Here is a 27,270-nt window from a genome sequence, read left to right as displayed (position 1 = left end):
GCTTCAGCAGCTGAGATGGAGAGACTCTGCAGACAACAACTGTTGGCCGGGTTCTTCACCAGTCAGAGCTTTATGGGAGAGTGGCAAAGAGAAAGACACTGTTGAAGAAAACTCAGATTCAATCTGGACTAGAGTTCACCAGAAGGACTGTGGGAGACTCCATGGTCAAGAGGAAGAAAGTTTTTTGGTCTGATGAAACCAGAATGGAGCTTTGAGACCATCAGACAAGATGCCAAACACTGACATCACCACAAACACACCATCCCAGCTGTGGAGCACCCTGGTGGCAGCATCATGCTGTGGGGATGCTTCTCAGCAGCATCGTACTGTGGAGATGCTTCCCGGCAGCATCGTGCTGTGGGGATGCTTCTCAGCAGCATCGTGCTGTGGAGATGCTTCCCGGCAGCAATCGTGCTGTGGGGATGCTTCCTGGCAGCATCGTGCTGTGGGGATGCTTCTCAGCAGCATCGTACTGTGGAGATGCTTCCCGGCAGCATCGTGCTGTGGGGATGCTTCTCAGCAGCATCGTACTGTGGAGATGCTTCCCGGCAGCATCGTGCTGTGGGGATGCTTCTCAGCAGCATCGTGCTGTGGAGATGCTTCCCGGCAGCAATCGTGCTGTGGGGATGCTTCCTGGCAGCATCGTGCTGTGGGGATGCTTCTCGGCAGCGTCGTGCTGTGGAGATGCTTCTCGGCAGCATCGTGCTGTGGAGATGCTTCTCGGCAGCATCGTGCTGTGGGGTTGCTTCTCGGCAGCACTGTGCTGTGGGGATGCTTCCCGGCAGCATCACGCTGTGGGGATGCTTCTCAGCTGCCGGCCCTGGAAGGCTTGTAAAGGTAAAAGGGAAAATAAATCCTGGAGGACAATCTTATCCAGTGAAGGTGACTCTACTAAATACTGACTAGAAGGGGTGAATATTTATGCAGTCATTTATTTAAAATTACAGATTTTATTTAATTGACATTACTCTGTAGGAATCTGGTTCCACTCTGATGTTAAAGAGAGGATTTATGTATTTCTGTTTCTTAAGAAATCCAAGTTTCCGGACCATGACTGATTTATAAAATCAATAAAAGGGTAAAACACTCTCTGAAGGCTCTGTAAATTCAGCTAATTGGGTGAAAAAAAAACCTTAAAGAGACTTAAACAACCACAAACATGCCTAGAATGACTACTTAGACTCACAAATTCAACATAAAGAGACAAAACAACAACAGAGGAGAGATTTTTACTCCCAGAAATAGATGCAAAGAGATGTCAAAAAGCCTCCACGGAGAAAAGCAGCCACAAAGATTCACACAGTGAGGATAAACCGAAGCAGAGGGGGCAAAACGGGACGCTAAAGTGACACAAGACAACAACAGACACATGAAAAACGCCTTAAAGGGGTTCAAAACAACAACACAAACACGGAGAAGCACTGTCGGGGTCGTTCTGAGTGTGTATGGGTGAGTGTGTGTGTTTGAGTGTGTATCTGTGTGTAGGGGTGAGTGTGTATCTCAGTGTGTAGGGGTGAGTGTGTGTGTGTGAGTGTGTCCATCTGAGTGTGTGTCTGTTTGTGTGTATCTGAGTGTGTGGTTGTGAATTAGTCGGGTGCCTAGCTGATCTGGGATCAGAGCTGGAACAGGAAACACACCAGTTTAACCTCATCGATAATTTAGCCCACATCCTCTCTCTCTCTCTCCCCTCCCTCCTTAATCTGAGCAAGAGAGTCTGAATCACACTGAATCAATTATTGAGAGAGCGGGGGAGAGTGGGGGGAGGTGGGGGGATTCAGGGAAGAGTGTTGGTTGGTCAGAGCGGCGAGCATTAGTCTGTGCTGAAATGTGTTTTGGACGCTCCCTGCAGTCAGAGCGAGGCGAGGCGAGGCGAGCTGCAGACAACAACGGAGGCTGCACGGACTTTCACAAGCACTTAGGGTTAATGTCATTACGGGAGCAGTGGAGCGTGCCCCGCCTCCCGCTGCAGCTTCCCTCTGCATGGGAATGTCTCTCAGATAATATTCGCTTCTTAAAAAGGAGGAAATGTCCTGGTATGCAGGACTGAGAACTCTGATTCTGGTCTAAAGTGACATCACTGAGACCCTCATTCCTGACAGAAACCCAGAAGTTCAGACTCTTCTCTCTTAAACTCCCACACATCCTTCATCCTGGAGAGAAACATCGTCAGCATGTAGACCTGCTGACAGGAGGTGAGAACGAAGCTGCACCCTGACATAACAGCAATATGATGGCATCCAGCAGCAGCCCTGGACCTGGACTGGTGATACTCTAACTATGATAGAGGGGCCAAGTCCTGCAGGAAAAGGAGACCAGCATCTCTGCAGAGTTTTCAGCAGACAGAGAGTGAGGGCTCTGGTAGACGGCCAACAGCGCCCAGACCATCACTGACGGAGGAAACTGGACTTACAGCAGCCCAGATTCAGGGCCGCTCCTCCTCCTCCTCCTCCTCACTCCTGGACCTTAGTCAGGAAAGAAACACAAACTTTATCTGAAAAACAAACAAAGATGAAACGGTCTAGAATCATCTGTATCAGGAGTAGCAGCAGCAGCCGTCTGCCCAAATGACCCTTACTGGTTTACTGACTGGTTTAACTGGGCTTCATGGTGCAGAAACGAGAAAAGAGAGACACAGAGAAATGCAATAGATGTCATTCTAAAGTCATGTCAGGATATTGTAAGATGAAGATTTATTTATGAATGTTTTAACTGGAAACACCAAAATAAAAACCAGCTGAGTTACACTGAAGAGATGAGAAACTGGAGATAACAACAAAAAACAGAGGAAGGAGAGAGACGCAGAAAAATAAAGAGGGAGATGCAGGATGCAGGAGAGGGAGAGACGGAGAAGGAAGGAGATGCAGATAGAAACAGAGCAGGTGCTGGAAAAGAGAGAGGGAGACGAAGAAAGGAAGAAAAGAGTGAGACAGAAAGAGGAAGGAGGGAAAGGCAGAAAGAGACAAAGGGGAGTGGTAGAGAAAGATCTAGAAAAAGGAGACGATGAAGGTGGAAATAAAAGAGGGAAAAGCAGGAAAAGAGAAGAGGGAGATGCAGTGAGAGAAGGTGTAGAAATACAGAGACATGCATACAGAAAAAGAGAGAAAGAGGAGGGAGATGCAGAGAGGAGAGGAATAAAATGTGAAGGATTATCAGTAACAGTCATGTTTGATAGACATCTGATCATATTTAGCATCAGCAGCTAGGATGCTAATGAAATGGAGATGGTGATATTTTCATTCAGGAAAAATTAACAAAGTTTTAATGTTAGAATGCTGCTGGATTTTCCCTGACATTTCTGATTTAATACAAAGGACAAGCTGATATCAGGGCCAAGGACTTTTACTTTCTTTGGTTTTAAACCGCTTAAAAATTGTAGGTTTTTTTAAATTATTATTTTTATTTTTACTGTTTAATTATTTATTATTATTGTTGTTGTTGTTGTTGTTGTTGTTGTTGTTGTTGTTATTATTATTATTATTATTATTATTTATTATCTAATTTTCAATTATTTAATGAATTTATTTGTATTTTTTAATTTAAGTTTATTTCAAATAATTAATAATCATTTAGTTATTTATTTATTCTTATTAGTTATTATTTTATTTTATTATTTTATTATTTATTATTATTATTGTTATTATTTATTTATTTAATTCTTTTATTTTTATAAATTTTATTTTATTTAATTTTAAATTAATTAATTCATATTTAGTTAGTAAATATTTTATTATCATTTCTTAAATCTATTTATTGGTTGACTTTACTTTTTTTTTTAATTAATTAATTAATTAATTAATTAATTTTTCTTTTCCCTCTCATTTTAGACAGAATTGCCCAATCACTAAAATATTCAAAAATAGATTTCTACAATGTGATGCTGAAAAATATGAGGCAATTTCAAAACTCTGTCTCCCTACAATATTTCTTTACTTGTTTTTCTTTTGTTTCTGTATTCTTATTGTGTAACACAGTTATGTTAAACAAAAACGATGAAGTGTTCCAAAAAATAAAACTGTGGTTTTGGGACGGCCCTACATCAGCGTGTTTAAACAGAAACTCTGACTTTTCTGTAGTCTCTGTTCTGAAGCCGCGGCGTGCTCTGCAGAGCCACATGGGCGTGTTTGAGCGGTGGCTGCAGCCTCTGATGGCTCCATCACTCAGACAGTGGTTTACTGGAGCTCATCCATTATTCATGCTTCTTCTACTAATGCCTGAGCGTGTTACTTTTTCCTGTTTGGATGCCAGTTTGCTGTTTACTTTGATCGTCTCTCACGTTTTTCTTTCATTTCTGTAAAAACATGATTTTTATTCTTTGCTCTCTTTTGTTTCCCTTTTTTACCGACTCCTCTCATGTGCCCCCCTCCCTCACACACCCACCCCCCACACAGAGGACAGTACTCTGCCCACCTCCACTGAAGCCAGTTTCAGCACAGTGACCAATGGTATGTGAGCATTCAGTCGTGTGCCCCGCCCCGTTCCTCCCCTCAGCCAATGAATGGACCCCAGTGCTCGGTGCAGTCACCTCTGGTGGACTCTAGAAGAGTCTCTGACCCAGTGTTTGAACATGTGACCACCTCCATCTCTCCCTCTCTGTCTCCAGACGTTTGTCTGTGTGTCTGCAGATCAGATTTTATGACTGTCAGTGTTTCTGTGTCCGTCTGACTAACTCTCCGTGTCTTTGTCCAGGTAAACAGCCTGACGGCGCCGTGGAGAACAATCAGAACAAAGGTAAACGCACTGCTGCTAGTGCTAACGTGCTAATCATGTAAAGATTAAACTGATGAATGCTTCTCTATGAACCACAGTAGAGCGAGCCATCCAGACCAGTCTAGACCCCCAGTACTCATGCCAGTCTGACCCGTAACCCACAGGGTTTTATCTTAGTAGTACATCAGTGTTTCTGTTAAAAACATGTTTATAAGAAAATGAGGGAGAAAAGCTGTTAAAGAGGATCAGCTAGACTCTGGTCTCAGTCCTAGACTCCTCTGGACTCTGGTCTCAGATATAGTCTCCTCTAGACTCTGGTCTTAGTCCTAGACTCCTCTAGACTCTGGTCTCAGTCCTAGACTGCTGTAGACTCTGGTCTCAGTCCTAGACTCTTCTAGACTCTGGTCTCAGTCCTAGCCTCTGTAGATTCTGGTCTCAGTCCTAGACTCCTCTAGACTCTGGTCTCAGTCCTAGACTCCTCTAGAGTCTGGTCTCAGTCCTAGACTCCTCTAGAGTCTGGTCTCAGTCCTAGAATCTTGTAGACTCTGGTCTCAGTCCTAGACTCCTCTTGTAGACTCTGGTCTCAATCCTAGACTCCTCTAGACTCTGGTCTCAGTCCTAGACTCCTCTAGACTCTGGTCTCAGTCCTAGACTCTTCTAGACTCTGGTCTGAGTCCTAGACTCTTCTAGACTCTGGTCTCAGTCCTAGACTCCTCTGGACTCTGGTCTCAGTTTTAGTCTCCTCTAGACTCTGGTCTTAGTCCTAGACTCCTCTAGACTCTGGTCTCAGTCCTAGACTCCTCTAGACTCTGGTCTCAGTCCTAGACTCCTCTGGACTCTGGTCTCAGTTTTAGTCTCCTCTAGACTCTGGTCTCAGTCCTAGACTCCTCTAGACTCTGGTCTCAGTCCTAGACTCCTCTAGACTCTGGTCTCAGTCCTAGACTCCTCTAGACTTTGGTCTCAGTCCTAGACTCTTGTAGACTCTGGTCTCAGTCCTAGACTCCTCTTGTAGACTCTGGTCTCAATCCTAGACTCCTCTAGACTCTGGTCTCAGTCCTAGACTCTTGTAGACTCTGGTCTCAGTCCTAGACTCTTGTAGACTCTGGTCTCAGTCCTAGACTCTTCTAGACTCTGGTTTCAGTCCTAGACTCCTCTAGACTCTGGTCTCAGTCCTAGACTCCTCTAGACTCTGGTCTCAGTCCTAGATTTTGCAGACTCTGGTCTCAGTCCTAGCCTCCTCTAGACTCTGTTCTCAGTCCTAGACTCTTCTTGACTCTGGTCTCAGTCCTAGACTCTTGTAGACTCTGGTCTCAGTCCTAGACTCCTCTAGACTCTGGTCTCAGTCCTAGCCTCAGTAGATTCTGGTCTCAGTCCTAGACTCCTCTGGACTCTGGTCTCAGTCCTAGACTCTTCTAGACTCTGGTCTCAGTCCTAGACTCCTCTAGACTCTGGTCTCAGTCCTAGACTCCTCTAGACTCTGGTCTCAGTCCTAGAATCTTGTAGACTTTGGTCTCAGTCCTAGACTCTTGTAGACTCTGGTCTCAGTCCTAGACTCCTCTTGTAGACTCTGGTCTCAATCCTAGACTCCTCTAGACTCTGGTCTCAGTCCTAGACTCTTGTAGACTCTGGTCTCAGTCCTAGACTCCTCTAGACTCTGGTCTCAGTCCTAGACTCTTCTAGACTCTGGTTTCAGTCCTAGACTCCTCTAGACTCTGGTCTCAGTCCTAGACTCTTCTAGACTCTGGTCTCAGTCCTAGATTTTGCAGACTCTGGTCTCAGTCCTAGCCTCCTCTAGACTCTGGTCTCAGTCCTAGACTCTTCTAGACTCTGGTCTCAGTCCTAGACTCTTGTAGACTCTGGTCTCAGTCCTAGACTCCTCTAGACTCTGGTCTCAGTCCTAGCCTCAGTAGATTCTGGTCTCTGTCCTAGACTCCTCTAGACTCTGGTCTGAGTCCTAGACTCTTCTAGACTCTGGTCTCAGTCCTAGACTCCTCTAGACTCTGGTCTCAGTCCTAGAATCTTGTAGACTCTGGTCTCAGTCCTAGACTCCTCTAGACTCTGGTCTCAGTCCTAGAATCTTGTAGACTTTGGTCTCAGTCCTAGACTCTTGTAGACTCTGGTCTCAGTCCTAGACTCCTCTTGTAGACTCTGGTCTCAATCCTAGACTCCTCTAGACTCTGGTCTCAGTCCTAGACTCTTGTAGACTCTGGTCTCAGTCCTAGACTCTTGTAGACTCTGGTCTCAGTCCTAGACTCTTCTAGACTCTGGTCTCAGTCCTAGACTCCTCTAGACTCTGGTCTCAGTCCTAGATTTTGTAGACCCCGGTCTCAGTCCTACACTCCTCTAGACTCTGGTCTCAGTCCTAGACTGCTGTAGACTCTGGTCTCAGTCCTACACTCCTCAAGACTCTGGTCTCAGTCCTAGCCCCCGTAGACTCTGCTCTCAGTCTAGCCTCTGTAGATTCTGGTCTCAGTCCTAGACTCTTGTAGACTCTGGTCTCAGTCCTAGACTCTGGCACTAACTTTACTACCTTCACCCTGGTTTCTTCACTTCCCTTGTGTGTCATCGGGATCACATGACTGCTAACAAGATATTGGTAGTTGATGAATCCTTACTACATCACATTTTGTTGCTCTGATTGGCCTGTACTGAATGTGACAGACAGGATGTCCGTCCAATCAGCCTCCAAGTTTTCTTTGAAAGGTTCTGCCTCTCCCACACACCGTCCATGGGCTGTTTCCCAGATGGATGGGAAAGTGTCCCTCCTGTGTTCCCGTACTGAAGCGGTGTAGGTGAGTTCTCCTCCAGACTCAGTCTGTTTGTGTTTGTTTGTGTTGTAGCCAAGAAGCAGGACGGGGGCGTCGCCATGGAGATGCAGCCTCTGAAGAGCGCAGAGGGTGGCGAGGTGGAGGACCGAGAGAAGAAGAAGACTAACGTCCCAAAGAAAGAGAAGAGCGTGCTTCAGGGCAAACTCACCAAGCTCGCCGTTCAGATCGGCAAAGCAGGTAAACCATGAACACACCTGGAGGGGTCCCAAAGAACAGGGCCCGTTCTCTGGGTCTATCAGGGTCCATTCTCTGAGTTTATCAGGGTCCATTCTCTGGGTTTATCAGGGTCCATTCTCTGGGTCTATCAGGGTCGATTCTCTGGGTTTATCAGGGTCCATTCTCTGGGTCTATCAGGGTCGATTCTCTGGGTTTATCAGGGTCCATTCTCTGGGTCTATCAGGGTCGATTCTCTGGGTTAATCAGGGTCCATTCTATGGGTTTATCAGGGTCCATTCTCTGGGTCTAAAAGGGTCGATTCTCTGGGTTTATCAGGGTCCATTCTCTGGGTCTATCAGGGTCGATTCTCTGGGTTTATCAGGGTCCATTCTCTGGGTCTATCAGGGTCGATTCTCTGGGTTTATCAGGGTCCATTCTCTGGGTCTATCAGGGTCGATTCTCTGGGTTAATCAGGGTCCATTCTATGGGTTTATCAGGGTCCATTCTCTGGGTCTAAAAGGGTCGATTCTCTGGGTTTATCAGGGTCCATTCTCTGGGTCTATCAGGGTCGATTCTCTGGGTTTATCAGGGTCCATTCTCTGGGTCTATCAGGGTCGATTCTCTGGGTTTATCAGGGTCCATTCTCTGGGTCTATCAGGGTCGATTCTCTGGGTTTATCAGGGTCCATTCTCTGGGTCTATCAGGGTCGATTCTCTGGGTTTATCAGGGTCCATTCTCTGGGTCTATCAGGGTCGATTCTCTGGGTTTATCAGGGTCCATTCTCTGGGTCTATCAGGGTCGATTCTCTGGGTTAATCAGGGTCCATTCTCTGGGTTTATCAGAGTCCATTCTCTGGGTTTATCAGGGTCCATTCTCTGGGTTTATCAGAGTCCATTCTCTGGGTTTATCAGGGTCCATTCTCTGGGTTTATCAGGGTCCATTCTCTGGGTTTATCAGGGTCCATTCTCTGGGTTTATCAGGGTCCATTCTATGGGTTTATCAGGGTCCATTCTATGGGTTTATCAGGGTCCATTCTCTGGGTTTATCAGGGTCCATTCTCTGGGTCTAAAAGGGTCCATTCTCTGGGTTTTTCAGGGTCCATTCTCTGGGTTTTTCAGGGTCCATTCTCTGGGTTTATCAGGGGCCATTCTCTGGGTTCATCAGGGTCCATTCTCTGGGTCTATCAGGGTCCATTCTCTGGGTTTATCAGGGGTCCAGTCTCTGGGTCTATCAGGGTCCATTCTCTGGGTTTTTCAGGGGTCCATTTTCTGGGTTCATCAGGGGCCATTCTATGGGTTCATCAGGGTCCATTCTCTGGGTTTTTTTAGGGTCCATTCTATGGGTTTATCAGGGTCGATTCTCTGGGTTTATAAGGGGTCCATTTTCTGGGTTTATCAGGGTCCATTCACTGGGTTTATCAGGGTCCATTCTCTGGGTTAATCAGGGTCCATTCTCTGGGTTTATAGGAGTCCATTCTCTTGGTTTATCAGGGTCCATTCTCTGGGTTTATCAGGGTCCAATCTCTGGGTTTATCAGGGTCCATTCTCTGGGTTTATAGGAGTCCATTCTCTGGGTTTATCAGGATCCATTCGCTGGGTTTATCAGGGTCCATTCTCTGGGGTTATCAGGGTCGATTCTCTGGGTTAATCAGGGTCCATTCTCTGGGTTTATAGGAGTCCATTCTCTGGGTTTTTCAGGGTCCATTCTCTGGGTTTATCAGGGTCCATTCTCTGGGGTTATCAGGGTCCATTCTCTGGGTAAATCAGGGTCCATTCTCTGGGTTAATCAGGGTCCATTCTCTGGGTTAATCAGGGTCCATTCTCTGGGTTTATAGGAGTCCATTATCTGGGTTTATCAGGGTTCATTCTCTGGGTTTATCAGGGTCCATTCTCTGGGGTTATCAGGGTCGCTTCTCTGGGTTTATAGGAGTCCATTCTCTGGGTTTATCAGGGTCCATTCTCTGGGTTTATCAGGGTCCAATCTCTGGGTTTATCAGGGTCCATTCTCTGGGTTTATAGGAGTCCATTCTCTGGGTTTATCAGGATCCATTCGATGGGTTTATCAGGGTCCATTCTCTGGGTTTATCAGGGTCCATTCTCTGGGTTTATCAGAGGCCCTGGATTTTTTTGTGGACACATCTGAATAAACAGAAATCTTAGATTATTTGTCAGTTCCACTTATGGAGATGTATGTTTATGTGAAATTATTATTTTTTATTCCATTAGTGGTGCAGATATATTTAGAATGTAGATCTGCTTTCTACAGACAGTTGTGTCAGAGATAGTGAGTTTAATGTGTTGTGACTGACTGTGAAGACACAGGAGAGTAAATGAAAATAGAAATCTGTTGAATAACCTCTCTGATTCTCCTGTCAGGTTTGGTGATGTCGGCCATCACCGTCATCATCCTGGTGCTCTACTTTGTCATCAACACGTTCGTCGTTGAAGGTTTGTGTGTTAGCAGCAAGAATGCACATCATTCTCACTTCCTTGAACATTTTCTGTCGTATCCATGTCTTTCTTTAGGAACAATTTAAATTTCTGTTCTGTCACTTTCCAAAATTTATGACTGGTTTCAGTTTAAAGTTTCTATTTTACTTGTTTGAGTTAGTGGAGGAAGTTATCAGCAGATTTCTGGTGTAAATACAGTATTATTATAGTCATAACTTTAACATTAATCAGAAGAACATTCAGGCCTACAGGAAGTCAGTCTTTAGGATTTTATGTTAGAAAATAAAAGAGTTTAGTCAAAAATGGAGCATTAGAAGCTGATAGCCATGATGTTAACTTTGATATTAATATCAAATATGATGTGTTTTAGGTCGCACGTGGTTAACGGAGTGCACCCCGGTCTACATTCAGTACTTTGTAAAGTTCTTCATCATCGGTGTCACTGTGCTGGTCGTGGCTGTCCCAGAAGGGTTACCACTGGCTGTCACCATCTCCCTCGCTTACTCTGTCAAGGTACAGACAAGCAGATACTTCCAGTAATGTTTAACGACAGGATGGTAGAGTGTAGTGCATCCTGAAGTTTAGAAGTTAGAGAAAGAGGGGTTGACCTTCAGAGCCAGAGGAGGAGGGGTTGGACTTCAGAGCCAGAGGAGGAGGGGTTGGACTTCAGAGCCAGAGGAGGAGGGGTTGCCCTTCAGAGCCAGAGGAGGAGGGGTTGGCCTTCAGAGCCAGAGGAGGATGAATGATGGAGCCTGTTTGTGTTTGGCAGCAGAAGTGGGCTTTGGTTGAGGTGTGGTCCATGTTCCTGGACTAGGTTTAAAGGAGACACGTTATGCAAAAATCACTTTTTCAGGCTTTTCTAACACAAATATGTGCCCCTGTCCATAATCCCCTCAAGTACCAAAAAGATCCCCCCCCCCCCGCCACCTTTCAGAAAATTTGTGCTGAAACAAGCTGTTCTCAGATTTTCCCTTTATGATGTCATGAGGGGAGTTAGCCCTGCCCTCAGGTTTGGTTGCCCCTCCCTTCTTGGGAGAAATGCCCACCCTCCTCTCCTGAGAGAGGAGTCAGAGATGTAATCAAACAGCTCAGTAAGATTTAAAGCTACAGACACAGAAACAGCTGGTTACAGCAGGGCTGAAACAGAGGGGGTTTTAAATACACAAAAATTAATACTGGAGTGTTTTTTTCAGCAACAAACTTCAACAAACATGTTTTGGGGACCTCTGAGACCGATATAAACTTGTCTTAAAAGGGTGAAATATGTCCCCTTTAAATAAAAGTTAGTTTCAGGATAGCTGAAGCTTTGCGCTAAGCTTATTGGTTAAGATTTATAACTAAGGATGCACGATATTATCGGCCTGATATCGGTATCGGCAGATATTAAGATTTCTGCCGATATTTGCATCTGATATTTTGGCCATGGGTATCAGCATATATTAGCTATAAATGTGGCCAAATATACCAATAAATTAGTGGAGTTTTAGACTGGACCAAGAGACCAATGTAAGTCGAGATCTTTTTCTGTATCTATCCTCATTCTTTAAACTTAAAAGTGTGTTGTCTTTTTTCATCCTCAAACCTTAAATTATGTTCTAAGAACTAACTTTTTGGTTAGCCATGTCAAACATATTTAAATATCGGTACCGATATCAGTATCAGCTAAAATGAATCTATGAATATCGGCATATTGGATATCGGCAAAAATTCAAAATCGTGCATCCCTATTTCTAATACTAGAACTGTCAAAGCTTTTATATAAGCACGACACCAAACCACAGAAATGAGAAACTGATTGATAAGCTTAATTTACCCAGGTGTATTATTTATCTATCTTCATTTACCCCTGTCCCACCCACCTCACATCCCGTCTGCTCTCCGTCTCTTTAGAAAATGATGAAGGACAACAACCTGGTGCGACACCTGGACGCCTGTGAGACGATGGGAAACGCCACGGCCATCTGCTCCGACAAGACGGGGACCCTCACCACCAACCGCATGACGGTGGTGCAGACGTATGTGGGTGAGTGAGGAGAGCTAAGCTCTTAAATATGCTTCTCTGGCAGAAAGGGGCCTGCACCTGTCCTGTGTGGTCGTTAGGTTTATGGGACACAAAGTTCAGATATTTAAGGTACTTTTATAAATTCAAAGGTGTTGGCAGTCATGAGTTCATTTAATCTGGCTGAATCATTATCGTTGATTTATTTCTAATCCTCAGCAGATTTCACATCAGGTTTGAATATAAATCAGTTCAGCTTTGGCAAATCAATACGTGATTGATTTAATCAGAAAAACACTTTATTTTAGGTGCTGATGTTTATATTTCAGTGGTGATTCATAAATCACCAGTCAAAGCTATTATTTTATCAAGTCTTTCATCTGTTTCAGCCACAGACCTGAGAATAAAAGTGAAGACAGTAAATACAGGTGCATCTGCAAAAGTGGAATATCACCAAGAAGATTGTTATTTTCCTGTAGTTTAACTTATAAAGTCAAACTTCCACATATAAAACATTTATCACAGAGGGAAATATCTCAGACTTTTTGTTCTGATCCTGATGATTAGCGCTCACAAATCTCTAAATATTAGATCATAGAAAACATCAACAGGATTTATTTAACAGAAATGTTAAAGTCTCCTCCTTTATCTCTCAGTACTTGGTCTGAGCTCCTTTTTCATGAATTCAGTCCGTGGTCCTGCTGGGGGGCTATGAAGCCCAGGTTCTCTGATAGCAGCCTTCAGCCGGTCTGCTTACGGGGGATTTAAACGGTGAACCAGAGCCGCTGCAAAAGTGGGCGGGCCCTGTTGAACTCCATAAGCTGACATCATCAAAGACAGAGGACAGGAAGTGGGAGTCTCTTTCCTTCCATTTTTGCCAAATACCAGGCCATAGTTGGAAAAGTAGGTGGAACTGGTAGACCACTGAGACCACAACGCTCCAGTTTCTGGTCTACTTAGTCCAGGTGAGACTCTGGTGACGTCTGTGGTCCAGGATTGGCTCCAGACAAAGACTACCACACATGTAGTCTATTTCCTGGACCTGTCTGTGTGGTGGATCTTGATCCACTGACTCCAGTCTCAGTCCAGTCCTCATGAAGCCCCCTAAGTTCTTGAATCTGCTTAGTTTGACGATCGTCTGAAGGCTGAGCTCATCCCTATTGCTCCTTTTCTCACCACTTTTCCCTTCAGTCAGCTTTGATGAATCTGCTCTGATCCAGACTCTGAGAATAGCCAGACCTTTCACCTTTGACCTTCTGTGGCTTACCCTCCTCATGGAGGATGTCAGTGGTTGTCTTCTGGACTAGAGTCAGGTCAGCAGTCTTCCTCATGGTTGTGGTTGTGTGGACTGAACCAGAATAAGAGAATGAAGGCTCTGGACACCTGTTCAGGTGTTTGGAGTTGATGATCAGAGCTGAATAAGGAAAATAAACCAAACATTTACACATTACTGTAATATTTAGAGATCGTGGATTTTTGATTTTTGTGATCTGTAAGCTGTAATCATTGTGATCAGAACAAAAACATTTCCCTCTGTATGGGTTGAATCTAAATACATGGAAATCTAACTTTCTGATTAAAGTGTTGGAAAATTGGCTCTTTCATGATATTCTAGTTTGATTAGCTGACTCCAAACATACTGACCTGTTTGATATGTGCTGATGTTAATGATGTATAGTAGCAGGTTTGTTGTTTAAGTAAAATTGAATAAGAATCAGGCAGCATGTACAGCAGGATGTTATGTTAGAATCCACAGGCTGACAAAGCCATGAAATCTTAAAGGTACTTGGCCACACGGTGCTAAAGTGGCGTTATTTTTCTTTGTTTGAGTCTTAAAGCGTCTTAAATCTGATTACGTTTGGTTTGTTAAGTGTGCAATGACCCTGTGATGGGTGTTAAAGTCAGACTGTTGTTTTTGTTCAGGTGACGTTCACCATCGAGTGATCCCAGACCCTGGACAGATCAACCCCCGGACTCTGGATCTGTTAGTCAACGCCATCGCTATCAACAGCGCCTACACCTCCAAGATCTTAGTGAGTCAGACATGCAGGGAGAGTGTTGTTTAGCAGAGTCATGCTTCTGGATGATTCTGCAGATCTCTCAGTGTTTGTGCTCTTAAATGTTTGACTCTCTCCTTCCTCCCTCTCTTCTCTTCCTGTTTGACATCCTCGTCTTCCTCCTCCGGTAGCCGCCTGATGTGGAGGGGGGTTTGGCCAAGCAGGTGGGCAACAAGACGGAGTGTGGCCTGCTGGGATTTGTTCTAGACCTTCAGCAGGACTACGCCCCGGTCCGAGAGCAGATTCCTGAGGAGAGGCTGTACAAGGTGGGAAAACTGCAGCGCTGGGGGTCCTAGCACACACCTGTCAGAGCGTTTTAGCGTGCAGCACAAGTGTTTCTGCTCTTTCCACCTGAAGCCATTGTTGTCTGTACACCACACAGTCACACTGAGCTCACAGAAGACGAGTTAACCTAGATCCTGTTAATGCTGACTTTAATGAAGCACTGGTGGAGTTGGGGGTGGGGGTGGGGGGCTGCTTAGGGGGCTTCAGCCCCGAAGGTTTTCTAAAAAGCCTCGAATCTTTCAGGGTGGTTGTCAGTATGTTGAAATGCAGAGCTTCAATTGCTAACCTTTTCATCAAATTCCTGCCCTACCTTTGCAATGTTACTTCAAATATAAATGTCAGACATTTTTAGGAGGTAGAAGTGAAAATGATTGGACCCCAGGATGGTGTATCATGATTTTAGAATTATAATAACACTTTTAGCTCAGTAGGTTAAGAAAAAAATGACATTATCAATTATTTTAGGCTGAGCAACATTATTTTTGCCATTTTGAATTTAAGTTTTTATTTGAAAGTGCACAGAAATAGTGCATTAAACTCTCTGATACTTAAAAAAATTCTAGGGAAGTGTCCACCCCTCGGCCATCTTTTTATTGGGCTTAGCCCCGGATTTTAAACGTGTCTGGCCCCGCCCCTGGAATGACGGCTCCTGCAGAAGTTTCTGTTTCTGTTTCTGCTCACTGTTTTGGTTGTTTCTACCTGCAGGTGACATGAGCGTGCATTAGCAGCAGCTTGATTACTCTGAATCTTGTATCCTGACAGCCTGTGATGTGGCGTGCAGGTTTTAACACAGCTCTGTCTCTCTGCCCCAGGTGTACACCTTTAACTCGGTGCGTAAGTCCATGAGCACGGTGATCAAACTGCCCGACGGATCGTTCCGCCTCTACAGTAAAGGAGCCTCAGAGATCATGCTGAAGAAGTGAGTGATGGAGGAGAAGGTGGAGCTGGAGAAGTTTGAATTTAAGAGGCAGCAAAGCGTCAGATTGGCTGTGTGTAAAAGATTTAGAGAGGAAAGTCAGATTTTGTGATTTCTTAACCAAGAAATGTGCTCCAGAGCTCCTGAAGGACCAAAAGGGGGACCTCAGTGAGGCTGAAGGAGGAGGAATGATCATTCAGTGTTTAACACATCCCAGCAGCAGCTACTGAAGTCTAAGGCAGGGAAACTCAATCACAGCAGGGCCTGAATCCTGAATCTGGGTCCAACCTGAGGGCCGAACAAGGTCAACATTTAACCATAAACTGTCAACCTCATCTTCACCAGCAATGAATTATGGGAGAAAAAAACCTTAACACTGATGATAAATGATTTTGAGATTTTAAAAAGTAAAATGTTAAGTTTAGAGGCTCAAAATCTGAGATAAAAGTTCAGACTTATTAGCTCCAAAGGCATTTAAAGTCAAAATCATGTTTTTAAAAGGCCAATATATATATATATATATATATATACACACACACACATATATATATATATATATGTACAAAATAAATATTTAAGAAAGAAAGTTTAAATCATGATTTTTAAGGGTTAAAACATGAGATAAAAATTTGAAATCATAAGTTTTAAAGGTAAAAAAGATATGAGATAAATTTCAACATCATTGGTTAAAAATGTCAAAGCCTGAGAAAAAAAATTAAATTTTGAGTTTCACAAGTCAAAACATGACTTAAAATTTAAAATTGAGGAAACAAAAGGCCAAACTATGAGATAAAAGTCAAAGTAAGGAGCTAAAAAAGTCAAAATATTACTTAAAATTTTTAAATTAAGGATAAAAAAGGTAGAAAATAAGATAAAAAGTCAAAAATGTGAACTGAAAAGGTCAAAATATGAACTAAAAAGTCAAATCCAGAACTTTTCCTGATAACTGTGAGATGCAAAATCAAGAATAGAAATGAAAACAGAAATGTATTTTCCCACATTCCTGACTTTTTATCTAATTATTCAACTTTTTCTTATTTATGACAGAAAGAGAATATTATAAATCATCAGGGTTAGATTTTTACCTGTTTAAACAGGAGGACATCTGCAGATCAGTGGGACAGTTAGAATAAAAATATGATAGGATCTGGCGGGTCAGGTGTTACTGTACCACGGGCCGGATTTGGCCCCTGGGCCTTGAGTTTGACAGCCCTGGTCTAGGGGCTCTAATGTAAGGCTAGTGCAGAGTATACCAGCGTGCAGGTATCCTTTAACTTCCACCTGATGCAGCTCCCTCTTTAGTGTGGTTGAACATGTAAACTCCAGAAAGCCCTGTCAGACCAGGATTTGAAGCAGGAGCTCTCTCTCTGTGAGGCAGCACTGTAACCTGTTTATCCCAGCATGCACTTCACCACTCGCTGCCTTGGTTACACAGGGATTGAGAAATGTGGCAGACATTCCACATATCACTTTGCACCAGGCATCAGAATCAGACATGATATATACGGGGTCACCCTTGTGTTTCTTTACCCGTGTAGCTCCAGTCCAGATGATTCATGAGGATAAATGATGCTGCAGCTTACTTCAGCATGCTTTCACTTCCTAAACTCTGAGATCTGATTGTTGTATTTCATCCATCTCCAGGTGTTCCTACATCCTCGACGCCAACGGGGAGCCGCGCAGCTTCCGCCCTCGGGACAGAGACGAGATGGTCAAACAGGTGAGACAAGGGAATAACATGGACACTAAAGATCACCAGGACACTGTCTCCGACATTTTTCACACTCATGCAACGACACACACATCTGCTGTTTGATGCAGAACCCTTTCCTAAGTTTACTGTTCTGAAATCAGTTTAAACGCCACAGAAATCCAGGGAATGAGGCGCACTCTGAAACAGAAAGAGAAACAGATATCATGCTGTAAATATGGAGCATTCTGAGTTATTCTGTTCATTAGTAACAGAGGTAAAAATCACATGAAGACATTTCTAACTCCAGTAGTGTCCCCTCTCCAAGCTGATGTCCTACTATGCTATGTAATGGACTTTCTGAGGTTCTAGACTTTCAGCAGAAGTCCAGCATGGATTTAGATGGTGGCTCTGACATTAACACTAGTATGATAGCCTGCTTGCATAATCGTGACCTGGATGAATGAAAGAAACTCTTTTATAGAAGAATCTGTTTCTGAGGACACATGCACCAGAGGTTTAGAAACGCTCCAAACCTCATGAAACTATATTTTATGGTTGGAGATTTATGACTGCTGTGCCGAAATAGTTAGAGGTTAGAGAACCTTCCCCAACACTTCCAGGGCTGAAATAGTCTGAAACTAGCTTGGATCAGAGGACTCCTTCTCCTTGGGAATGAGGGTTCCCACTGCTCTACACCAGACTTTTGGGATAGATTTACCCCCCCCCATACTGACCACAGTAACCACCACAGAAATCTAAGGACATCAGGCACGCTTTATAAACGTGGAAACATGCAGGAGATCTTTGGCATCAAATTTCTAAATTGCACAAATACATTTGCAATGGAAGGATTTGTTCTTCTCTTACACACCTTCCTCAGATGGAAGTAGGTTTTTGGGGTAATTTTAGGGATTGTACTGTTTTAAAACACAGTAGAAAAAAAGAGTCAAAGGTTGTCAAAATGTGAAATATTTTGGTACTTTTTCGCGAGAATGTATTTTTGGGCTTTAGTGAAGACAGGACAGTTTATAGATATGAGAGGGGGAGGACATACAGGAGAGGACTTAAACCTGAGCCACACATTGAGAACAGTCCTCAGCCAGAGCTGTGTGTTGTATTATGATATGATGATGTATGAAGAAGAAACCTTGTTCAGGCCTAGATGAACCTGGAGGTCAGCAGAGGAGAGGTGAGGAGGACCATCATGCTTCAGCACAGTAAACATGTACAGTGGCCACTGTAGTCCTCGCTCAGTTCAACATTTACTCAGACTCAAAAAGAGAGAAGCAGCTGCAGAGATAAGAGCCAGCTCAGCAGCCTCTGCGTCTCTAAAATGTATGAAAATCTGTTCCTGCCTCATTTCTGAGAGGATTAAAACATGACTGGACAAGCATGAAGTGCTGTCAAACTCAACATCAAGGTTAAGAGCAGCGGGCCTGAAATGATGCGAGCCTCAAACTAAAATTTAATGAAACTATCCAAGAAGTTTGGAGGGGAAATGTCTCTTTGGAGGAGTTACTAACAAGGAGCGATGAGCAGCCTGAGGAGACAGCTGGAAAACAAGCTGGAGCTTCATCTGAGATGTAGAAGGTAATAATGTCTACTGGGCAAATGTAGGAGAAGTTTCTACTTGAGGACCTGCAGGAGGAATGTAAAGTGGCGTTATATTAAAGCCACTGTTTTGGACATTTAGATTTAGGTGAAAAAACTCCATTTAGGTCAGTGGTGATGTTTTGTTCAAAGACTGGGCTTTATTTCTGAGAGCTGGCTTCTTTTGTGAATGACGGTGCTGGCTCCTGTTTGAGAGACGGTGACCTTTTTCCCTTTATGTTGTTTAAAACCTTGGTTCTCAACTGCTGGGTCAGGACCCAAAAGTGTGTGGAAATGCCACCTTTAGTGAGTCGGGATTGTGTGCCTGGAAAAACAACGTGTGAAAAAAGTGAACGAGGGGCTTTTATTTTGAAGGACATGTCTCCATCTCTTTGTTCCATTACACGTTTTAATCCATCTGAAGTCTAGAAGGCCTCATTTATCAGGAAAAAGATTTGGCTATGACAGAAAAATCAAGCATGAATCATTAGTTTAGGCAGGCCATGGCATCAATCAGCAGGTGTGACACAAGCCCTCATCAGCTGATGTCCAGCTGATTTGCCCTAAACATGCTATTGGCTAATGTCTAATCATGCTGCCATGATTAATCTGCTTTAGCCTGGCTAATCTTTGCTGCTCCCTCTACAAGCCACCTTTAAAACGCTCCTCCACCCCAGCTCCTCCTTTATTCTGCTTCTGCCTTATTCATTATCATTCTGTTGTCAGTGATGTCTGCTCTGCTCTGGGTTCTCGCTGCTTCTCTCCCAGCCTCAGACTCTCTCAGTAGGCACAGGAAAGGCAGGAACGTGTGCTGTTTCTGCTTGATGATTCCCATATAGGCTCGTAGAAGGGCGGGGGCGTCCCATAGCAGCCACACCGCTAAACATGGATAACAGCAATGAGAGCTAAATTAATAACTGCTAATAAAGAGAAATATTTATAACTGTAAATCATGACAGTTGACTGAACTGTAATAAGTTTGGGTTGTGGTCTGGTGGGTCCTGACCTTAGGCCAGGGTGACCACAGAAAAAATCCAAACTGGTTCCAAATGAAGAGCCACCGCCATGTCAGTCTGAGCTATCAGACATCAAACTATTTCCAGGTCACATTGAGGTCCACACAGAGCATGTAGGATCACCACCTGGTACCTGGACTCCCAGATCAGACATAAACTGATTTGTCTAAAGCAGTCTGAGTCAGTAAACTGGACCACCAGAGTGTTGATGGGAAAGCAGAGGAGATGACAGCCTAATAAACTCGGGGCAGCCATGATGTCATGATCTGCAGGCGTGCATACATCCCGAGCATTCATGACTGACCGGCTCTGCTGTGTGAGTCTGGCTGCTCCTCGGTTCTCTCTGAGCTGGTACAGTCGCTGCAGAGCGAGGCTGTTACTGACTGACGGGCTGACTGACCTAAATCTGGCTCATGATGAACACAGCTTGTGCCCAGAGAAAAATAACTCCGCTCCTTACACAACTTCATTCCAGCTCACTAGTTCAGTTTGCATTTTGGCGTCTTTATGTCACCTCCTCTCTCCGTCACGCTGTCTTCCCTCTGCTGTCTGTGGGGGGCCGGGGGGGTCCTCTACCCCTCAGCGGTGTCAGAAACATTCCCACGAAGGTACTCACAAGGTCACTTACAGAAACTTCAGACTGCGTGCCAGATGAGGATACGTCTTTTTTTTTCCGCCATGTATTTTAAAATGATCCAACCCAGTATTTAAGAGATGATGGTATTAAAAAGAACCAACACTTTTAATATAATCATAAGACACACGTTTAGATAGGAACAGATTCATTAAAAACTAGAGCTAAACCTCTGCATGCTGTTATTGCACAAAACACTAGAAACTTTTCAGTCCTGTTTCTGCACAATTTAGATGATTTGTAGAAAATTTCCTGCACTATTTTATTCACTTTAAAGGATGACATCGTCTTCAAAGTCAGAGAATAGATTGTTAAATTAACTTTAAAGGATGACATCATCTTCAAAGTAGAGAATAGAATGTTTAACTTTAAAGGATGGCATTATCTTCAAAGTCAGAGGATAGAATGTTTAATTAACTTTAAAGGATGACATCATCTTCAAAGTAGAGAATAGAATGTTTAACTTTAAAGGATGGCATTATCTTCAAAGTCAGAGAATAGAATGTTAAATTAACTTTAAAGGATGACATCATCTTCAAAGTAGAGAATAGAATGTTTAATTAACTTTAAAGGATGACATCATCTTCAAAGTCAGCGGATAGAATGTTTAATTAACTTTAAAGGATGACATCATCTTCAAAGTAGAGAATAGAATGTTTAATTAACTTTAAAGGATGACATCATCTTCAAAGGCAAGGATAGAATGTTTAATTAACTTTAAAGGATACATCATCTTCAAAGTCGGAGAATAGAATGTTTAATTAACTTTAAAGGATGACATCATCTTCAAAGGCAAGGATAGAATGTTTAATTAACTTTAAAGGATGGCATTATCTTCAAAGTCAGAGGATAGAATGTTTAATTAACTTTAAAAGATGACATCATCTTCAAAGGCAAGGATAGAATGTTTAATTGACTTTAAAGGATGACATCATCTTCAAAGTCGGAGAATAGAATGTTTAATTAACTTTAAAAGATGACATCATCTTCAAAGGCAAGGATAGAATGTTTAATTAACTTTAGAGGATGGCATCATCTCCAAAGTCAGAGGATAGAATGTTTAATTGACTTTAAAGGATGACATCATCTTCAAAGGCAAGGATAGAATGTTTAATAAACTTTAAAGAATGACATCATCTCCAAAGTCAGAGGATAGAATGTTTAATTGACTTTAAACGATGACATCATCTTCAAAGTCAGAGGATAGAATGTTTAATTAACTTTAAAGGATGACATCATCTTCAAAGTCAGCGGATAGAATGTTTAATTAACTTTAAAGGATGACATCATCTTCAAAGTAGAGAATAGAATGTTTAATAAACTTTAAAGAATGACATCATCTTCAAAGTCAGAGAATAGAATGTTTAATTAACTTTAAAGGATGACATCATCTTCAAAGGCAAGGATAGAATGTTTAATTAACTTTAGAGGATGGCATCATCTCCAAAGTCAGAGGATAGAATGTTTAATTAACTTTAAAGGATGACATCATCTTCAAAGAGAATGTTAGAATGTTTCATCAACTTTAAAGAATGACATCATCTTCAAAGAGAAGGTTAGAATGTTTAATTGACTTTAAAGGATGACATCATCTTCAAAGTCAGAGGATAGAATGTTTAATTAACTTTAAAGGATGACATCATCTTCAAAGGCAAGGATAGAATGTTTAATAAACTTTAAAGGATGACATCATCTTCAAAGTAGAGAATAGAATGTTTAATTAACTTTAAAGGATTACATCATCTTCAAAGTAGAGAATAGAATGTTTAACTTTAAAGGATGGCTTCATCTCCAAAGTCAGAGGATAGAATGTTTTATTAAGTTTAAAGGATAACATCATCTTCATAGTCAGAGGATGGAATGTTGGTGAAGCTGGGGATGTGGGGGAAGTTTAGTCCATGTTTGCCAAATAGTAAACCATATCTGGCATCTTTTCCAAAAGCCTACTGAGGACAGTAGACATAAGGAAAATATTGTTGGTATAAATGTGTTCCAATAATGATGATAGAGAGAAGGCATATTTAAATGTTTTTAGGGAACTTTGAGGCCTTGATCTAAGAGGGAAAACAGCTGCACTCTAAAACCAGACAAGTTAAAAAATACTCTACATTTTTCTTGAAACTGACTGCATCAAAGTTTTTAAGTAGTAAAAATATTTTTTTTTCATTGAGTAAGTAAATAACCAAACATGAGAGGCAACTGATTACAAAAAAATCAAGTAACTAAAAAAACAGTATTTGTTTAGTAGCAGATACTTCACTAAGTCAGCTCAGTTTTTCTCATACATTTATGTTGGGTTAACTTAACTTTTACATTTTTTACTACCCTATGGAAACTATTCTACACTCCAAACTTCTGTTTAAATCAAACTCAAACAACATGTTTAAGTACTTTTCATAAAGTACATAAAGTAACTGAAGTTGTATAGGAGAAACAATCGATCCCGGTGGCCTGGTGTAGAGCAGTAGGAATCCTGATTCCCAAGGAGAAGGAGTCCTCTTCCTCTGATCGGCGTTATTAAGGTTTTTAATCACATCCTGCCTTTTCTTTAAGATAGCACATTGATTGATCACTCTCTGACCAGAAATGTGAATGATTGATTGACAGGTGATCGAGCCGATGGCATGTGAGGGCTTGAGGACGATCTGCATCGCATTCCGGGACCTGCCGTCCAATCCGGAGCCAGACTGGGAAAACGAGGCGGAGATAGTGACGGAGCTGACGTGCATCACTGTGGTGGGGATCGAGGACCCCGTACGGCCTGAGGTAGAGGACGGTCAATGATGCCTGGGTTATTTTGGTATGATTAAAGGTGACAACCCTGAAGGTGATCGATGGCGTTCTCTCTGAAGGTTCCTGACGCCATCCGGAAGTGTCAGCGTGCAGGCATCACGGTGCGGATGGTGACCGGTGATAACATCAACACAGCCAGGGCCATCGCCGCCAAATGTGGCATCATCCACCCAGGAGATGACTTCATCTGTCTGGAGGGCAAGGACTTCAACCGACGAATCAGGAACGAGAAAGGAGAGGTGAAGCTGGGTCAGAGGTCGGGGTCACGTCAGGATAAACTCACAGGAAGTTTCCGTGTTTATTAAATGTCGGATATCTGCTGTAAGTCAGAATCATGTTAGAGCTGCAGTGGTCAAACATTCGTCTAAAATCAATCATTTAAAGGCATCTGCAGAGTTTTTCTTCACCAGTTATTGATCAGAAATGGTTCTAATGAAGGGCGTTTAACTGTGAGTGCAGCTCTTGATGATACATCACTGACAGACTTCCTGTTTCTCCAGCTAACCGCTGTTTCACACCAGGTGTGTTAGCGTCTATGCATACTGCACGGCAGATGCATTAAAGAATAGTGGTGCTTTTTTCACTTTCTAAAGTTGTGCAAATGGCCAAAAAGATTCAATCTACAGAGCAAGCACAAAAGGAAAATGAACATTAACTGCAGGAAAATGCTCGATACTGCTCAGCCAAGCTCCCAGCGTGCACCAGTCCCAAATGCATCCAGTCTCTAACAGTTATCTAACAGTCATCTAACATGCCAACAGTGTACCTTTGATGCCCAGACTCTGATTTTTGGGTTTTTTTCTGTGATGAAAAGGGAGCTGAGCTGGAACACAGAGCTCTCTGTTTACCAGTCGATCTTCATCCCACCCCTCACCTTTGGTCATGAACTCTGGGTAACGGCCGAAAGACTGAGATCCCGGGTTCAAGCGGTCAAAATGAGATTCCTCAGGAGGGTGACAGGGCTCAGCCTCACAGATAGGATAAGGAGCTCAAGCATCAGGGGGATCAGGGCCGGAGGCAGACATGTTTAAAATCCAGGGCCGAAGCCCAATCAAAAGATGGCCGAGGGGTGGGTTTTAGATTTTTTTTTTTTTTTTTTTTTTTTTTTTGCTTATCGGACATTTTAATGCACTATTTTTGCGCACTTTTAAATAAAAAATAAAGTTCAAAACACTAACAAATCTACGCATCATTCAGGAAAAATAATGCTGTTCAACCTAAATAAATACTTAATTTATAACATTTTTTTCTTAACCTAATTGAGCTAAACGTGCCTAAAGTGTGTCATTCTAAAATCATGAAACACCAAACTCGAGTCTAATTATTTCACTTCTAACCCTAAAACTAAATTTAAAAATGTCTGAAGTTTATATTTTTGCATAGGTAGGATTGGAATTAGGTGAAAAAGTCGACAACTGAAGCTCTGCATTTTCAAACAAAGCACCGAAAAAAGCAACAACTGGGGTTAGAGATTTTAATTTATTCACAAAAATGCTGAAAATTGTATTTTTAGAACAATGTTAGAAGTATTTCATTAAAAAAATTGAAGTTTTTTTTTTAATTCTAAAGAAAAGTCAAAATCTGTCATTTTCTTAGAATTAAAAAAATGCATACCAATGCATGCCCAGTTGTTTTTTGATTATTTCTTTTTGCATTTATCTAACATAACACTCATAAACAACATTCATACAACCACCCTGAAGCCCCATAAGCCCCTCCCTCGCTCCGCCCATGGGAGGGATCTTAAAGTAGAGCCGCTGCTCCATCGTCTCCAAAGGAGTCAGTTGAGGTGGTTCAGATATCTGATCAGGATGACTCTTAGTCGCCTCCCTGTGGAGGTCTTCTGGCCGGGTGGAGACCCCAAGGTAGACCCAGAACCCCCTGGAGAGATAATAGATCTCATCTGGCCTGGGGAATCCCCCAGGAAGAGCTGGAAAATTGTGTAGATCAGTGGGAATCCTGATTCCCAAGGAGAAGGAGTCCTCTGATCTTAAGCTTTCTACAGACTGAGCGTTGTTAGCAATCTTAGAAGTGTCTCCAGGGAGAGAGAGGTCTGACCCCTGATAAGTGAAGAAGATGGAAAGATGGAACTTTTAGTCATTTAGACTCCTTATATGTTAAAAAGGAGTCAGATTTAAAGGTTTCAGAATGACTAATCTAATCCTAACAGTTTTTACTGATATCTCTGAGAGAGAGAAGGACTTCTTAACTTCTACATTGTGATTGTAATCTTCATACTCATTGCTCCTCCTCCTCTGTGTCTGATCAGATTGAGCAGGAACGAATTGATAAAATCTGGCCCAAACTGCGCGTCTTGGCTCGATCCTCGCCAACGGACAAACACACGTTGGTTAAAGGTGAGCAGTTATTTGTTATTTAACTATCGGTGAGGCTTTAACATGCACTGATGGGTTGATTCCTCATTACTCTGGCAGGAATCATCGACAGCAGCATCATTGAACAGAGGCAGGTTGTCGCGGTAACGGGAGATGGAACCAATGACGGCCCAGCTCTAAAGAAGGCTGATGTGGGCTTCGCCATGGTGAGAATATTCACTGTTAACTCGCTTCTGTTGGTGGTTGTGTCACCGTTGAATAATTAATTCTGTATCTTTTCAAGAATGATTCTTCTGTAAAAATAAATGTTTTGATTCAAAACGATGAATGTTTAGCAGTTACATGACCTCAGGCTCTCCAACACTCAGTCAGGTTTTTGACACTAATGTCATGTGTCCCGTCCCGTCTTTGCTGTGTCTCAGGGTATCGCTGGGACGGACGTGGCGAAGGAGGCGTCTGACATCATCCTGACCGACGATAACTTCAGCAGCATCGTGAAGGCCGTGATGTGGGGACGAAACGTCTACGACAGCATCTCCAAGTTCCTGCAGTTTCAGCTCACCGTCAACGTGGTGGCGGTGATTGTGGCCTTCACCGGGGCCTGCATCACCCAGGTACACACGATCCTAAAACGCACATATGCATGAAATAAACGCATGTGTATATGTTTGGTGCATTCAGCTAAAGTGGGGCCTCTCAGCCAATCACAGCTGATCTTGGATGTTTCTTTAAAGAGGGGGTATTATACTTTTCCGGTTTTTAAAACATAAATATCAAGTCACAGTGTTGGATGTCCATACTTCACATATGCAAATTTTCAAACCGCAAGATAAACGTATGTGGCAGTAATCTTGGAATTAGCGTGTAAACTGCTGAGAACGGTTCGTTGAAAATCTCTCTGAGATTCTCCCAGTGTTCTCCCGAGACGAGATTTCGATGGAGCAAACTGATGAGGTCATCACAATAGGATCTCCTGACTGGTTCGTGGTTTGTCCGTGCTACCGGCAAAGCGGAACAGACCGCCCCCACGAGGCATTTTAGCATTTAGCATTTAGCAACATAGTAGTTAAACACTTACCAAACAGATACGTCCTGCGCTGCTGCTGGTTTTATTCCCCCTCTCTCTCCAAACTATCAGGGTCAGACTCTGGGTCTAACACATATCAAAATTTGCCATAATTTACTTTTCATTCAAAGTTTACAAGTACTACCCTAGCAATATAGCCACATCGGGGGGGGCAGACACAAAACATTGAGTCCTGTCGCCGGCCAGCCTCCGGAAAATCGGCCAATCGGAAGAAAGCAAGTCCAAGGAGTGGGGCAAGTTGAAGAGACAGCAGCGAAAACAAAGCGTTTCCGACGGAGGTTAAAATAAGGGCTTTCAGGACACCAGTGTGAGAAACATGAGGAGTTTTTTGAGCTGTAAACCATGTGAAGCTACTACGTGTGTATCAGAGAGATGGTGGAAAGCCTTGAAAAAAGGCATAATACCCCCACTTTAACCCTTCTGGTTAATCAACAACAGTTTTTATTGGCCTGCGGTGGCGTAGAGGGCATCACGCTGTGTAGGGGGGCCTCAAACCAGAGTCTGCTTAGGGCCTCACCTACGCGGCCCTGGACACAATCGATCCAGAGAGCCTGGCATTGAGCAGTGGGAATCCTGATTCCTAAGGAGAAGGAGTCCTCTAATCTAAGCCAGTTTCTTATCATGAATGTGGAGATTGTCTTTAGTATCGTGGTACAGCGCTCATCCAGCTCCATTCATATTTAATCTAATGAGGTTTGCAGCGTTTTGGCACCACACCTTCAT

The 27,270-nt window shown here is 43.0% G+C and overlaps 1 protein-coding gene across 5 annotated transcripts in view; it reads left to right on the top strand.

Annotated features, from left to right (window-relative positions):
• atp2b3b (ATPase plasma membrane Ca2+ transporting 3b) overlaps window positions 1–27,270 on the top strand; it is a 98,261-nt gene that overhangs the window by 35,559 nt on the left and 35,432 nt on the right. For 3 of the 5 annotated variants that reach the window (XM_041800029.1, XM_041800030.1, XM_041800032.1), the window contains exons 7-21: window positions 4,389–4,442; window positions 4,687–4,728; window positions 7,548–7,712; window positions 10,067–10,138; window positions 10,512–10,654; window positions 12,032–12,164; window positions 14,064–14,173; window positions 14,329–14,463; window positions 15,295–15,401; window positions 17,043–17,118; window positions 22,939–23,097; window positions 23,184–23,363; window positions 25,394–25,481; window positions 25,560–25,666; window positions 25,883–26,074. In XM_041800029.1, the coding sequence (XP_041655963.1) occupies window positions 4,389–4,442; window positions 4,687–4,728; window positions 7,548–7,712; window positions 10,067–10,138; window positions 10,512–10,654; window positions 12,032–12,164; window positions 14,064–14,173; window positions 14,329–14,463; window positions 15,295–15,401; window positions 17,043–17,118; window positions 22,939–23,097; window positions 23,184–23,363; window positions 25,394–25,481; window positions 25,560–25,666; window positions 25,883–26,074 (1,763 nt within the window). The remainder of the gene's footprint in view (window positions 1–4,388; window positions 4,443–4,686; window positions 4,729–7,547; window positions 7,713–10,066; window positions 10,139–10,511; window positions 10,655–12,031; window positions 12,165–14,063; window positions 14,174–14,328; window positions 14,464–15,294; window positions 15,402–17,042; window positions 17,119–22,938; window positions 23,098–23,183; window positions 23,364–25,393; window positions 25,482–25,559; window positions 25,667–25,882; window positions 26,075–27,270) is intronic. The other 2 variants (XM_041800031.1, XM_041800033.1) reach the window with 1 other exon arrangement.

The sequence above is a fragment of the Cheilinus undulatus genome, linkage group 11 (assembly GCF_018320785.1).
Source record: "Cheilinus undulatus linkage group 11, ASM1832078v1, whole genome shotgun sequence".
NCBI classification, from domain to species: Eukaryota; Metazoa; Chordata; class Actinopteri; order Labriformes; family Labridae; genus Cheilinus; species Cheilinus undulatus.
Note: the sequence above shows the minus strand (reverse complement) of the source record. Positions and strands in the feature narration are given on the sequence as shown.